Genomic DNA, 16,168 nt, shown 5'->3' on the forward strand with positions numbered 1-16,168 from the left:
GAGAAAGCCAGACTATTGTCAGTTTAAGTTAACTTCATTAGTAATATTTGTTTAATACAACATTGTGTTCAACTAAGATAAATATTGACTAATAATGTGTACTTAAAAGCGAAGCTTGACTCATGGATTGAGAATTCTGTTTTAACTATGATTACTTCAATTGGTTAAGTTCTTTCTTTTTAGCTGGCTCAATGGTTCAACATACCATGCTACAGCTCTATAAACAAACCTACAGCCATTCCTTTGTTGATTCTATGTCAATTCTTAAAGGCACTGGACACTATTGGTAATTGTGGAAGACCAGTCTTTTCCCTTGGTGTATCTCAATATATGCACAGAATAACAAACCTGTTAAAATCTGAACTCAATTGGTCGTCAAAGTTGCGAGATAACTATGAAAGAAAAAATACCCTTGTCACACTTGTGTGCCTTCAGATGCTTGATTTCATGACCTCTAAATCTAATTCGCAGGTCTCGAAATCAAATTCGTGGAAAATTGCCGTTTTCACAATGGTTTATACTACCAACAGCTCTCCATTGCTTGTTACCAAGTAAGTTTTTATGGTAACAATAATTTTGAGTAATCACCAATAATGTCCAGTGCCATTAAGGGGAAGGTTTTCTTTTGGTTATCACCCTAGAAGTTAATGCCAATAAAAACACTTTGTTAGAAGTACAGCAGCTATCGGTGGTATATATTTTGAGAAACGAAATGTCCATGTTTAAGTTTTTATCCACCCAAATCTGAGAAACGTTACTGTCGGAAAACGATTCTCTGATTAAGGGATTAGTCTTCCTGCGTGGACGTTATTAATAGTCGCTCCAGATTTTTCGCGACACTCTCAGAAACGCGACTTCCTTCGGAAAATTAAACTTTCAAATACTAGTTATAATTGTATTATCTTCATTTAATACAACGAAATACGTTAAACTGCCTGCACTAGCAAAAATCTATTGGTACTTAAACCCAGTTAAAAAACACACCTAAGACTCATCTTTCAAACAAGTATTTGAGTAAATGGTTCGATTGTTTTAACCTTCAATGATTTCTTAGATATTGTATTTGTATATTGTACTTCTCTACCACATGTTCTGAATTTCTTCTTAGCTTGGCATACGTTTCAATTTTGGTTATCTAGTGTATGTTATAGACCTTATGCACATGACGTCATTTCAGTAGGGCGCCCTCACCTAGAGGTCAAAAGGAGGTTGTTCATTGGCCAATCCTGTGCGCCGCGCGTACTAATCTGTGCGTTTCGAAGTTGTTTCGTCACCGTTTTTCCACACTGCAAAAACGTTGGTCAAATCATTTGTTGGGCAAAGTAACTTCAACAATTATTGGTCGATAATTGCCCAACAAAACAATTAATTGGTCTTGTTGGGCAAACATTTTGTTTGCCCATTCTTTGTTTAAAAAGCGGAACAAAAGTTGGGCAAGTGTTGGGAAAATATTTCGTAATCTGAATTCATCATAACTGTTGGTTACACTTTTGCTTATTTAATGGGCAACTTTTTGATAATTTTAATTAATCTCGATTGTTGGTTAAAATTATGCACATTAGTTGGTCAAAATCGTCCGATCATGCGCACTACGATTAAAGAGTTGCCAAAAAGTTGGGCATTAAACAGTAGAACAAAGATATTTTCCAACATGGCGAGTGGAAGAGTGGCTGTGACGAGCGGGGTTGTCCAGTGGATATAGATCCAATTTGAAGGTGAGTTTTTAACTAAATATGAAGTTGTGTTTTCTATTCAGTCGTACATAGTCGTGACAATTGCAGAGCGAGCAACACATTGACACTACTGTGATAGTTTCAGTTTTATCATGCCATTATGTGCAACGCCGGTTGTGGCATGTATGCGTGGTTGTTGTGTTGCTTTGTGTATGAAATACATGCATGGAACTATCACTGCATTGCTTGTTGTGTTGCTTTGTGTATGAAATACATGCATGGAACTATCACTGCATTGCTTGCGCTGCAACTGTCATGACTGTGTACAACAACTGAACAGGAAACAAACTGTATTTAGTTAAAAACTAACCTTCCAAAGCATCTACAAACCACTGAGCACCCTCACGATTTTGAGAGAGATGCCAAGGTCACAACTCACCACCGTTTGCCATCGTGGAAAATATATTTTATATGCCTGGTTGTATGACGTATCACAGCAGAAACTGTAAATCAAAGGGTTAAATACATTCACCATTTGTTGGATAACACCAAAAAAGGTTAAACATTTTAACTAGATTATGAATAAAATCATCGCCCAATAAGTGGGTAATTGTAAATTATTAAATACCCAGAAAATGGGTAAACAAAAAATTACCCAACTGTTGGTTACCAAAATATACCCAACTATTGATGATGAAATATTACCCAATTATTTGGCAATCAGAGCGCCCAACTTTGATGGGTAAAACATTGCCCAAAAGTTGGAGGAGTTCACTATTCGCCCTTAAATGGGTAAAAAGTTGGGCATTTTTTTACCCAATTTATTTACAGTGCACTAAGATGGGCGCTGGATGACGTCAATGCATAAGGTCTGTTGTCTGTATTTAGCGCCATGATGAATTTGTGCGCTTTATAAGTTTTCATTCTTTCATTTTTTACTATACTTTGCCTTTAACTTATCGTCCTTGACAACTGAACTATGAACATTTTATTTGACCTTTTCAGCAAGATAAGTTAATGATTAAAAGGGAGAGAAAAAAATCAAGGAAGTAAACAAAACTTTGAATCGACTTTCTTTCGTTTTCTGCAAATCAACAGGGAAATCCTATGGTATCATTCAAAAGCAAAGTACAATAGCAACTATTTCCTGCAAACAGGTAAACAACCACAGAGTGCACTTTGGACCAAATCGAGCTGTGAGGTCTGAAAATGCAACAAGGGCTGGTGTACACCAACGCTGTTAACTTTGCCTTATAATTCGCCAAATTGCAAATAAAATGAACATGTTGATGTACATGGTGGTTACGTTGGTGTACATGGGAGGCCTGAGGTGTGTCAATTTACTTAACATTATAAAGGAACGTTTTGAGCTGATATACCTGGCCTAAAAACAATATTAATACCGTCGGGCAAGCTTAATTTGGTTTTTAAATTAATTCAAATCAACATTTATTTCATATAATTATACATCATGTACTACTCTAAAAAGTATAATATATACAAAGTACATTAGGTACAAAATATTGAAATACAAAAGCAAAATAATAAGCACATGAAATGGAGGGGAAGAGTTAATCTATGCAGCTAACAAAAAACATATCCGTACATTGTATTTATCCTTTTAAGAATTTGTTTTTACTTAACTCATAAACAGAGCTGAGGATATACGTCCTAGTTTTTCCTTCTGAAACTCACTTCTGTCGGTGTTTTTCTTATCTCAATGATTGTCGCAAACAGACCCTATAGTAATAAGGGCATAAAAGCTATACATAATTTACATCTAATTTGTCCGTTTTACAATGTACATGTAGGTATCTAGCATGAAACGCTACCTAAGCGAACGTATGACTTATAATATGACGTATAACGTAAGCTGCACTGAAACTGCCTTGGTAAAGTAACTGGCCCTATTAAACTCCATTCATCAATGGCTCCAAAGAATGACAGACGATTGCCATTGCATGCATTGTCCGACGCTTTACACCAGCGATTGCGCAATTACCTTGTTTGGTATTACTCTAATAAAGGGCAATATGGGCCCCAGAATGAGGGTTTTAAGTTAGGAGCAATCAGAAAAACTGGCTGAGAGGATTACATCGCAGGGGCTGTGCCATGACTGAGAAGGAAAAAAAACCTGTTTATTTCTGACTTATCACTTGTGTTTGAAAATACATTTTGATAAATTTATACCTTGCCAGGGATAAGGATGTAACTTTTGTTATTAAATACATGTGCTCACTCAATTTCATTCATTTTTTAATTGCAGAATTGTTTTTTTTGTTTTTTTTGCTAACAAAACAGTTGCAAGCAGTGACAAGCACTTTATGTAATCCACCACAATCACTGAAATCTGTAGAAGTTTGAGATGGATCGGTCATCTGGGTCACGAGAAAATAGTAAAAAGCCGATTACAACATGTTTATTGTAAGTTCCGTACATTCCTGATGTCCTTCCTATTTGGAAGTGACACATTTGTTCTCATGGAAATATCAAGTTCTATGTTTCATGTAGAGGGGAGCAGGTGTCACAAACGTGACTTTCTCGTATTTTGTTTTTTTCTCAAACATTTTCCCAAAACTGAAGTTACAACGTAACGATTTCTTCAAAAAATTATGTCACACAATATAAGAGTATAATGAAATTTCAAACTGAAGTGATACATACATGAACAAAATATTTTGTTGTAATCTAAAGCTAATTACTTGTTCAGTAGTGTTAAATAATTGTAAGTGTTTTGGGTATTTTGTTACGAAACTATTTCTTTTATAAGCAAACACTATGACCACAATACTTAACAATTCAAGAAAGAAGCACATTTTCTTCAAAGACCAAGTTTGAAAGATTTTACCACCTTCAAGTTTGGTTTTACAGTAAACCAACTTTAAATCACTTTTGTTTCTACATTTATACCTATGCCAGTTGAAGTTACATTCTGGCTTATTGTCAAGTGGACAATGTGCGCCGGGCAGATTGCAAGTTCCCAGTGCGTAAATCTACTTACGTTATACATCACTAGCGGGATGCCGCGCTTCGCGCAGCACCCCGCTAGATGAGGAGGATTGTAGTATACAAATGTTGTAAAAGGTAATGTGGGGGCAAGGGAGGTATTCTTACAGGTAATAATCATTTCGTAGGATTGGATTTTTGTATGGAGAAATTCGTAAAAAGTACCCGATTCAGCTGCACATGAGGGCTCTTTCGATAACAAAACGCGACGGCCGATTGCTTAATACAAAAAGGATTTGGCAAAACCTACACCCTGAGTCCTGACCAGGCAACGTTTTAACAATTTTGTTACTTCAGAACTTTGAATGGAATGTTCGTTTACAGCTTCAAAACAGCCATTGATGTTTCACAAAGTTCGTAACCATGAAAGCATACCTATTCTTAAACGGTGAGTTCATGTACTTTTTTGTAGGTTTAACTGGCAAAACCTATACAATGTATATGAAAAGAATCAGTAATGCATTTACTTTCTTTTTGAAAATGTTTCAACTTTTGCGTGTATACGTTCTGTGTGTGGGAATGACATATGGACTCAACCACTAATGGTGCAGAGTTAAATGGGACAAATAAAGTTTCACAACAATGGGTTGCTGTTTGATGCGTTTAAAAAATGCTGGAAAGTTGGGTAGGCCTACATGAGTTATTTAATTGTAATAAACACGTATGTAACAGATGCATGTATTAAAGCCTAATGTTTTTTTTATTTAACACGCGAAATTAAACCCCCCTGTACAAAATGGTATATACACAATGCCATTTACCCCTCTGCGAAACATCAATGAGTCACTCTGGAATGTTAATGGGAGTCCGAGGTTGCCACCCAATTAAAGAGGTGTCTCTGTGTGCAGCCTACAGCTTCCCCCCCCCCCCCCCCCCTTAGACCAACAGGTGGCCCATATCAAAACCAGACAACCACAGAGGTGACTCTGTGCGCAGCCTACGGCTTCCCCCTTCGACCAACAGGTGGCCCATATCAAAACCAGACAACCACACATGTAAGGAGATATCGCTCGTGACTCCAGCCAATCAGACAAGTCGTAAGAGGGAGTTCGGTTCAGGGTTTTGTAGACTTGCAACCCGACGTCTGTAACGACACAACCGTGTTGAATTCCACAAGGATGCCATGCCACTGGACCTTCTAATTTTCAATCAAAGATGGCGCGGGTTACGCTTTTAATAGTATAGATATTATAGGTCATCATAACATTCGCTTGTAGGTAGCGCCAGTGTTTAGTCAAGCGGACAATGCATGCAATGTGCGCTGGGCAGATCGTTTGTCAATCGTCAATCCCAGAACCAGTAATGAATGGGAGCTTGGGCTGGTTACTTACCAAGGCAGTTTCAGTGCAGCTTACGTTATACGTCATATTATAAGTCATACGTTTGCCTATAGGTAGCATATCATGCTAGATACCTAGTACTACGGTATGTACACTAAATAGCTGACAATACGTCAGGATATTTTTTACAAAAAGTAAACATTTGCTGGAAAGGTTTGTCACCCTATAGAACTGTATCGAAGTGCAGCCATCTTGAATATTCCCCATTGATATCAATGTAAGAAATCCGAGGCATGAAGAACAAAATAGTCTGGTTCCTATTTGCATAATGATTGTTAGCATTCATTTTTGTTATTCGATACAATGAAAATGACAAAGATGGAGGAATGAGATAAAGGTCTACAAAGAGCAATACAAGGTTCTGCCTATAAAGAATAGATTCTGAAGTCCTGAATCTCATTTCTGCTGTGTATTTCTTCCCTTTGATGTCCTCTTTATATAACGTATGGGATTAATATTGGTTGGTTGGTCTCTGATTTTCGACTGTTTGAGCAAAGACCAGTCAGAACAAAATAATGAACACTGTTTATTACGGCTCCCGGTATAACCCTTTCACACCGATGTGTCAGCACTGCACAGTATAATTGGTACTTTCTTGTGAAATCACAGGCATATTACAAGGTGGGATTCGAACCCACGACCTTTTTAGAGCAGTGTCTTACCAACTAGACCACGGAGACTGTACGGTTATGTCACTCAAGTTCAACTTATGTACAGGTATATGCTTTCAGTTCAATATCAAATTCCTCCCATGCCTTCCTTTTTCTGCCATGTTTTTCAACCATTCTTCATGGTTGAGATACTCTTTAAATTCAATAAACCTACCCTACCCACGTAAAATGAGTTTTCTACCATTGATATACACAGTGCTTCTTTATACACAAAGCAATCCTTGCCACACGAACCTTCAGTTATGATTGATGCAGACCTACCACAAATCTAAATTTTCTAATCGGGTAGCAAATGGATCATTATTAATCCTTTTTGATAAAATGTCCGCAAGACTGCAATTTCTAATCGGGTTGCAAATGGGTCATTGTGTTCTTTTGTTGTCTTTGGCGTTGAAACTGAATTGAACCTTTGAAAAACTCAATGGTATCTTTGAAAACGTATGAAATGCTGTGAATATACGATTTTGTTTAATTAAAAAGTCATTGAATGCGTATTGCTGACCCATATTATGGAATACATGCACTAAGTTAGTTTATGTTTCTCAAGGTAATGCGAACCTAATGCCTACGAAATGACCTACTTTCGGCACCAGGAACAACATTCACTGACTCATTTTGACAACAACAGGAAAATATGTTCCTATTGTTCATTCAAATACTGGTGGCATCTGGTACTTCCTCAAGGATGCATGTAGCATGTAGGTGTATGGTGACGCTCGTATGACGTTGTCATAATTCAAATACTGATGGCATTTGGTACTTCCTTAGGGTGCAGGTAAGTGTAGGGAGACGCTCGGGTGACGTTGCGTTCATCGATGACGTCACCAGCATGAATCAACTCCTTCCTAAAACTAGAGAACAACAAAAGGAAAAATCCTTGAACAAAATGAAAGTCGTCCAGAGAAAAATTAAATTAACACGAACAGAAAAGTACTTTTTTTAACCGTTCCATTGACTGAATCCCATATAAAACTACCACTTGAGCATTTTATTTCGAAGGGTGGTCACGTTTTTGAGAGAATCGCCGAAAATCTGGAGCGAGTTTGTCCCGCGCAGAAAGAGTAATCCCTAGGAGAAGTAAACAATCTGAGTCTCGGATTGAATTTTGGGGCATGAAAACTATTGTTTTCATAACGACATTACTTTTTTGCCACTAATTGTTTAAGTGATAACCAAACTTATAAATTCCATTTAACAAAATGCAAAGATCTAATTTATTATACTTGTAAAAGTACCGGTATTTGTTATTGAACATTGTAAATTCGTGTACAGTATTTAATGCCAACATGAGAAAAAATCCCTAAATTATACAAACAAAGGGGACGGATATTAAACACAAATGTATAATTCTCTAAGTACGAACACAAAAAAACACTTTGTTTTTATAGAATTGTTTGCTGTATTTTATTTTCTCCTTTACCTTTCCACAGCCTTCTTCCCGACGTCATCAAACTGGTACTCGACCTCAAAGTCACCCAAACCATTGGTTCCCCTATCACTTAGGATCTTGGTTACCACCATGATGCTTATTGTTTTCTCTTTGTTGGGTAAACAGTTGACGATATCTTGCTCCGTGCGTGGGCTCTAAGAAAAATAATAAAATCACAAGAAATTATTGTTGGTTTTAATAATTATTTTGATATTTTTTTGTACGACAAAAAACACCTCCATAGATATACCTTAAACTTTCACGGGTTGAAGATAATGATGGTAGAAAGCTTCAATTCAAATCTTAATTCATGACGTGATATAGTATTTGAGAAATTACTCGATGAGTACAACAAATTTTCTCACGAAAATAATGTTTCGAAAATTATTCCAGCAAGTAGGCCCCCTACTTGAACATTGCCCTGTAGTTTTCACTTTTTTCCCCTCAAAAACCTGATGACTTATGAAGCCGACACTTCTACAAGTAAATTATGCACATACATCTTCATTCACAGTAAGGATTCATGGCCCAAAATTTGAAAGGTTTAACCTTTTTGCAGAAAATGGTACTTCAAATAATGGAATAACCAATCAGTTATTATTTTCTTTAGGCTAATCGAGTGGGGAAGAGCTTCAAACTTATCACAAACCTTATCTTTTGGCGGTTCAGCATCCCGCATTATTGAGGGATAATTTGGCGGGAAAGCGTATTCGTCATACTGTGAGAAATTGGCTGCCGCGTGAGCCACACTGCTCGTGTAGATGATGGCAGTCAAAGCTCCTATTAACTCAGCATTAGTTGTGAACTTTCCATTGCCATGAACTCCCTGTTCAAAAAGAAAACAGAATGAAAATTTACAATTTGTAATAGGGACTTATATTTCTGAAAGGTGTTTGTATTATGATTTTGCCACCCCCCCCCCCCGATAAAATAAGGCAAATACATGTACAATGTACATGTACTGTGTATATTTTCATCCGAAAATTCCCTGTTTTCAAGGCACTGGACACGTTTGGTAATTGTCAAAGACCAGCATTCTTACTTGGTGTATCCCATGCCCAAAATTTGCATAAAATAACAAGTATGTGCAAATTTTGGCTCTATTGGTCATTGAATTTGCAAGAAAATAGTGAAAGAAAAACATCTTTGTTGCATTACTTTGTGTGCTTTCAGATGAATAATAAAAGGCTTCAGCTCAAAAAATATGTGTTTCTCACAATGTTTTATACTATCAACAGCTCTCCATTGCTCGTTACCAAGTAAAGTTTTCTATGGTAACATATATTTTGAGTAAATACCAATAGTGCCCAGTGCCTTTAAGCAACCCCCCCCCCCCTTTAACGTGTTTACTATATTGGGCACACCGTCTACCTCCCACGGGGGCACAAAATCCCCTTAAAGTGTTACACCAGACAATATCGAAACAAGCTTTATAACAGAAAGATTTTCCCTGCCACACTGAAACTGAAAGTGTGTGTTCGATTAACGACCATACCTAAAGGAGTATCTTGAACAAGAATACATAAAAATAGTGCGGTTGAGGAAAGATGATTGATTTCTGCCTCACATGCCGGATTGACTATACATGTACATGTATTATGAATACACATGTACACACAAAATGCCTACCTGGATACCAGCTCCTCCTTCAGTTGATGGCTTTGATAATATTTCAGCGAGCTCTTGGATTTCGTCGTCACCTTGAAGCTTTTCGGAATCATCTGTGATTTGCAAATACATCAAATTTATTTTTAAAATAAATATATCTCAAATACACGTTTATATCAGCTATAGATTTTGAAATGTAACCGTTTATCTAACTGGCATCTGAACATTGTTGACTAATAATAGGGGGACCATAAACATACAGCTGGATAGCTCAGTTGGTAGAGTGCCGGCACGTTAATCCGGAAGTCGTTGGTTCAAATCCCCACTCCAGTAAATTTTCCTTTACAAACTCAAAACCATTTATCTAAAGGTTGGATGATTGTACATGTATAATATTTTTCCCCAAAGCATCTTACAAACGTGTTCACAATTTTGCCCGAAGCCATCAGATTACTACACTAAACTTAAACAATTTGAAAAATAATTGGAAAGTCGTCAAAATCAGAAATGAAGAATTAAAATTTACCATAGTTTCCGTTGACAACTTCAGACACGTATTTCTCGATGATCTCAAACAGAAGAAGTGCATCGTCCCGGAAGTAATACTTTGGCAGTACTTCCGGGTCATCGACCCCGCGCATATTGAGGTCAGTGGGAAGTGTGCCCTCAACGTTGAGACGCCATTTTGTCGCTGTCCTTGCGATAATGCCGAACATTCCAATGCGACCAATGCCCATGCACTGGTCGACCCAACCGTCCTCTGATACAAGCTTAGCCAAGGCGCGACTATAGGTTCACAAAAACACAGGAATATTAGACAAACATTTAGCAAAATTATACAAAACTCTTTTCAATTTCAAATACCGGATACACATTTCAAATTCAAAACTAGATACACATTTGCGACAATCGGCAAATAATTGAATAAAAAAAGTCAACAAAATAGAGCTCTAGCTTTTGGGTAAATATGTGTTGTTCTAAAATTAGGAGATGTGAGCACCATTGTGTAATTCTCTTTTGTAGTGTTGGTTCTGAAAAAAGGGTGGTTGACAACTCCATATTTATACCGAAACTATAGACTGCTGGCAGCGAAGTAGTGATGCAATATTTGCATCTTGCAGTCGGGTAGATTTTCAACCAGAGATATTAGAACTACATGTACATGTACATGAACCAGGGAGATTTTCAAAATGTCTGATTAGGACATGGAAGGTTTGATCTATTCTGCAGAATGAAGTTAGCAGATAAGCCGACACATCCATAATTTGTTTTATTCTGTGAAGGGCCTAGGGAACGGGCCCTACTTTCCAGTAGAGGCCTTTTTCTTTTGTCCCTCACCCTTTTTTTTTTGGGGGGGGGGGGGGACTCAAACGTATCTTTTACTTGTCGTGGGGCACCCGGGGAACTGGAAAATTGTGGAAAAGTTCCTCCAGCCCAATCTTTTTATAAATCCATAAAGAAGATTGAGAACTTACTAATTAATGGCAATCAGGTACAGAAAATGCGGCGCCAATAACCGAAAGATTGGATGAGATGGGGAGAGGCAACGATGCGTTGCCACGGCAACGGATTCTATAATGAGATGGGTAAATCCAAGATGAGTCGCTGATTGGTGGAAAGATGCATCGGCGTTGTTGAACCACAACTTGGCAAGGAGCCAAGTGTACTCTGGATCAGTCGGAAGGAATACCTATAGAAGGGAATAGGAGAGTTTGTACTGTATTTTTTATTTTATTCCAATGTGTCAACAGAGGGCGTCTAAATAAACAAGATTTGCATTTAATCGAGTACTTTCTACGGGCCGACATCTCAGTGAAAAGTGAGAATTGAACGAAAGCTAGACTTACTGGATTATCTTCACATGGATCTTGGAAGAGTTGGATTGCAACTGGGACCAGGTCATGTGACTTGTTGACGTAGAAGAGACCAATCGGCGCACAGATCTGAAAGAAGAGGTTTACATAATGACAAGAGGAGTTATTCAATTCAACTCAACGTTTCTTCCCATTATGGGATAAGATGTACATAGTCATGACCAAAAATGAACAAAATGTATAGCAACTACTTGAGACACAATAAAGCAGCGACAAAATATGAATGCACAGGAGAAATGGCGGTTGCCAGCTCGTGGGAGTTTGCCGAGTTGACGGGAAGATAATTGAGAGAGTTAGCATAATGGGAGATTTTTGGAACGCAAGGTGGCAGCAGACTTACCTGGTAATTTTCCATAGACCTTTTCGCAAATACCGGGGCGCGCGCGTAAAGCTTGGAATTAGGTGCATTGTGGTCTAGCTGGTAGCAAAATTTGATGCATATCTATCCCACAATGCACCTCATTCAACAGTCTGCGCTTGCGCATTGGTATTTGCGATAAGGTCTATTGTGTACGTAGTTCTGATCGTGCGCACATTACCGAGAACAATGGATTTAACCTGGTAAGTCTGCTGCCACCAAGCGTCCCAAAAGTATTTCATTGTATATAAATGCCTTCCGAAAAAACATGGGCTTTTGAACATTGACGAACATTAATTTGTGAACTTGACTCACATGTAATTCGTGTTTTGAGAAAGCAATGAACTTGCAAATGGAGTCCACATCATTCATGTAGGCCTACCTTTCGATCGTAACTGCATTTGAGATCTTTCAATATCGAGTAGTTCATGATAAAGAGTTTCTTGCATTCCATAGCCTCTTCTAACGTCATATCATCTATAAGTGGTTTAATCATGTCATCGGTGACAGCAAAGCTGTGGGAAAATTAGAGCTAGATATTAGAATTGAGAACGGATTATACTTTTGAGTAGACCAGAACAGCAAAAGAGAGGGCGCACTTTCATTTTCCTTACGGAGTAATACACAAAAAACCATCATGATCTACGACATATGATTGCAAATATTTGCCATAACTTTGGTGAAGGAAACAAACACACGCGCTTTAACGATTGCCAACGTTCCAAACGCACAGTCTAGGCCCAATTTCATAGAGCTGCTTAGGCACGAAAATAAGCTTAGTAAATCAATCAGTTTGCTAGCCAGAATAAGATGACCAGTTAAAATACCATTCTGCATTCACATGTACGATTTGTGACTGGTATCCCGATTGTTATTGCTAAATGCTAAGCAGGGATTTTTTAAGCAGTATGTGCTGCTTGAGCAGCTCTCTGAAGTTGCTGATTTCGTGTCCAGAAGGTAAGCTTTGGGAAGCATTATTCATACAGATAAGGAAACAGATTTTTATTTAGAGATAATGTACTTACTTGTCAGGGATTTCTGTACAGAGTCTGATTTGAGTCGGGTTACAACTGACCAACCTCTGAGAGCCAAACTCCAGATCAGATCGCCAGTTATTCATTCCCTAAAAGAAAAACATTAAAATTTTAAGTAACTTGTGCTGGTAATTTTTCTCCAAACGAAAGTTTTTTTTTTTAATTGACAATGTCTATTTCAGAAATGCAGACTTTGTCATAATTTATATTGTGTTATTTGTTTAACCCTTAGTGCGCAAGTTAACTTGCTACTCAAGCATTTTTTATTTACTCTTGAGTATAAAATTAATTTAGTTGAAATCTCTATTTCACATGACCTCTTCAAAATACGCCTGAGAAAGGGCAAGGTCGCTTACCCGCTGGATTTTTACAACATAGACTGGTCCGCTGCCTCAGGGGATTTCCCCATTGTCTCGTACACAAACGAGTCTTAAAATGTCCTGCAGCACAATCATTGCTTGACACCCCTGACCCAAACCCGTGCATGGGTCTGCCCCTGGAATGGTGGAAAACAATTTTCTATACCATCTGGAAGACTGTGTGATTAATGTCAGTAAGTTTAAGATGCATTCAATTGACTTACATAGGGAACTGGAAGATGTTTATTGTAAACCTTCCCGATGTCTTCAAGAGTTTTCCATTCATCAGTCTGCAAGTTAATGAGTTTACTCTGCAGCAACAACCCGGCTTTGTTCTTCACTATGTCCCACTGCGAAAAGCAAACAAAAAATTACAATAGACAATAGACTCATAAGGATCAATCTGACCCAGAGTGTGTCTACTGATCCACATTGGCAAAACTAAAGGAAAAGTTTCCGTATCCTGCCACCACTTTTTCATTCGTTAAATTTCCCTAAATTACCATTTTGTTAAACAACATATCCCTTTTTGTAAACATATGTGAGTGGTGGCAGGGTTCGGAAAGTTTGCCAAACTAAAGACTGTTAAAATAGATGCATTACATAATCATGGTACAAATCTTATCTGACAACCTTGAACCTAACAATAACTTACCTTGTAATCATCTGAGAACGATTCGTCCTCTGGGAAATTTTTCACCTTGAAGAACAAAACACAAAGACAAAGAGTATTGATACAATATAATGATTATGAAAATGTAGAAATTTAACATGACCGTCAGTAAATTCAACACAACCGTCAGCCACAACTGTTCCTTTTTGGGTCAGTTGAGAATTTATTTAATACTTTCTACCTTCGTATAGAATTCATTGATTGTGAATAGACCAAGCCATTCTGTGATAGATTAGTCTTTTTGCAAGACGTTGTTGATTATTATCACTCAACCATCGCGATGTGCACAGTATTGAGTGTATGTACACATAGGGCCTATGGTATCAAATCAACAAGAACGACTTGCACCAAGACTGTGCTAGACACACACTTGTATAGTGTACAAAATGTAGTTACCCTAGGTAAACAGATAACACATAACTGTCAAAGCAAAACCTGTAAAAAGTTGTTTGGATTTGAAGGGTTAAAAAAATGCTTCTTACTTGTTGTTTAGATTGAAAATGTAAACGAAATTATGACTTACTTGTGGAATCAAGCCCTCTGCCTTGCATTCTAGTTCATAAAGTTTCTTCTTCTCAGCTAATTCTTCTTTTCGGTCATCTTTTCTTTCGTCACACTGCGGAAGGACGCAGTCATTGCGTCCAAATACACGTTTCTTATCAGCTGGTATCCAACGGTGGATTGGGAAGACTGAACTGTCTCCACTTGTCTCTGGAACAACCTAGAAAGGGGGAAGCAAGATGCAAAAATGATGATTTATTATGTTTTCTGATGAAACTGATACTATTCGCGATTGGTCATTTATCCCTAAGTGGCAGGTACGAAGTGTCTTTAAAGAAGGTAAACTTGCAACAATGTACGAGGTTTCCAAAGTCAATTCGTTCCAAAGTCAAGTCATAAACGTTTTCTTTTTTATATTCTGTTCATTTATATGGTAGGACAACTCTCTCATCTTCTCATTTTATTGACTTTACATGTACACTGTAAAATGTACATTTTTACATTTAAAAAAAAAGGTACAGTTTCAATGTTTTTGTATTGCAACACTCTAACATGTAGTCATTTGGCCTGTGGTCTACGAGTGGAAAATGAGAGCACACTTATTTAATTCCTTATAGGCCACAGGTTAATTTGTTTCTTCATTCGAGGAAAGGACTTGTCACTTACCTCAACTCGTTCCAGAAACCAACTATCTCCAAGTCCAGTCGAGTTTCTCCAAACTTCAAGTTTCGAGACTAGCCCGAAGTTGGGAAGATTGGTCACCGGGTAACGACCGAGGCTCCCCCGTTCAGTGTCGTCTTTCCACCGGCAGTCCAGCAGGATGTCTCTGGACCTTACTCCTTCCTCGTTGTACAACGCGACGTAAACATCAGCGTTGGTCCCAGCCCCCTTATAGTCTCCAGTTTTGACTAGAATTACGAAATCTGGGGGTGCACTAGTGCCTGATACACAAGCATTACCCATACCTGTATTTGGTGTAGTCTATCCGTATACTGATTAAAGAATCTAATATTGACAAAGTTTTCAAGCTCGCCAACTCAACTTTTAAATGTAACTAGATGCCCTTCTTGTGTGCACATTTGAGATTGAAGTGTTATACTTTCTCAAAGTTTGCCAACAAATTCTCAGATCAACAACGTTCGCCACAAGGCTTGCAAAAACTCTCTCCAGGAAACCAGGAATCTGTCCATATATTTTACTCGAAAAATAACTACACCCCAAATCGAAACCGTTTAGAGACCTTACCAATGACACATGTAGAATGTTTACATCGGTTTCCCTTAGTGATGTGTATACGGTACGCCCCAGTGCGTTTATGCTGTGGGCTTTTATTGATCAACCATTGTCAACGACTAGCAAACAACAGTGAGTGGATTGTTGACCTTAATAGCCTTAGTAGAGGGTTTTACATGGGTTGAATCTGTATCGTGTGACCATGGTGAGACCCTATCCTGTACTGGTCTTCGATCCTATCGAGAGTCTCCGATCCATAGCCCTCAAAGCGATGGTCACTTCGTATCATAGAGCTACCCCCCCCCCCTTCGTACCCAAGTAATTTCGTACCCAAAATTGTCGTACCCACGTCACTTTTGTACCCAAGTCACTTCGTACCCACGTCACTTCTTACCCAAGTCATTTCGTA

The 16,168-nt window shown here is 38.1% G+C and overlaps 1 protein-coding gene across 1 annotated transcript; it reads right to left on the reverse strand.

Moving 5' to 3' along the window:
- Positions 1-5,545: 5,545 nt before the first annotated feature.
- LOC139948959 (polyunsaturated fatty acid 5-lipoxygenase-like) lies at positions 5,546-15,766 on the reverse strand. Its single transcript, XM_071947341.1, has 13 exons — positions 15,193-15,766; positions 14,549-14,746; positions 14,008-14,052; positions 13,577-13,702; positions 12,985-13,082; positions 12,342-12,474; positions 11,575-11,670; positions 11,203-11,417; positions 10,254-10,513; positions 9,749-9,840; positions 8,769-8,945; positions 8,111-8,274; positions 5,546-7,541 (listed from the first exon to the last, which is right to left on the reverse strand). Exons 1-13 carry the CDS (start codon positions 15,487-15,489, stop codon positions 7,427-7,429), a joined length of 2,016 nt encoding a protein of 671 aa, XP_071803442.1. The 5' UTR covers positions 15,490-15,766; the 3' UTR covers positions 5,546-7,426.
- Between the last annotated feature and the right edge of the window lie 402 nt (positions 15,767-16,168).

This window comes from Asterias amurensis, chromosome 16, assembly GCF_032118995.1.
Source record: "Asterias amurensis chromosome 16, ASM3211899v1".
Lineage (NCBI taxonomy): Eukaryota > Metazoa > Echinodermata > Asteroidea > Forcipulatida > Asteriidae > Asterias > Asterias amurensis.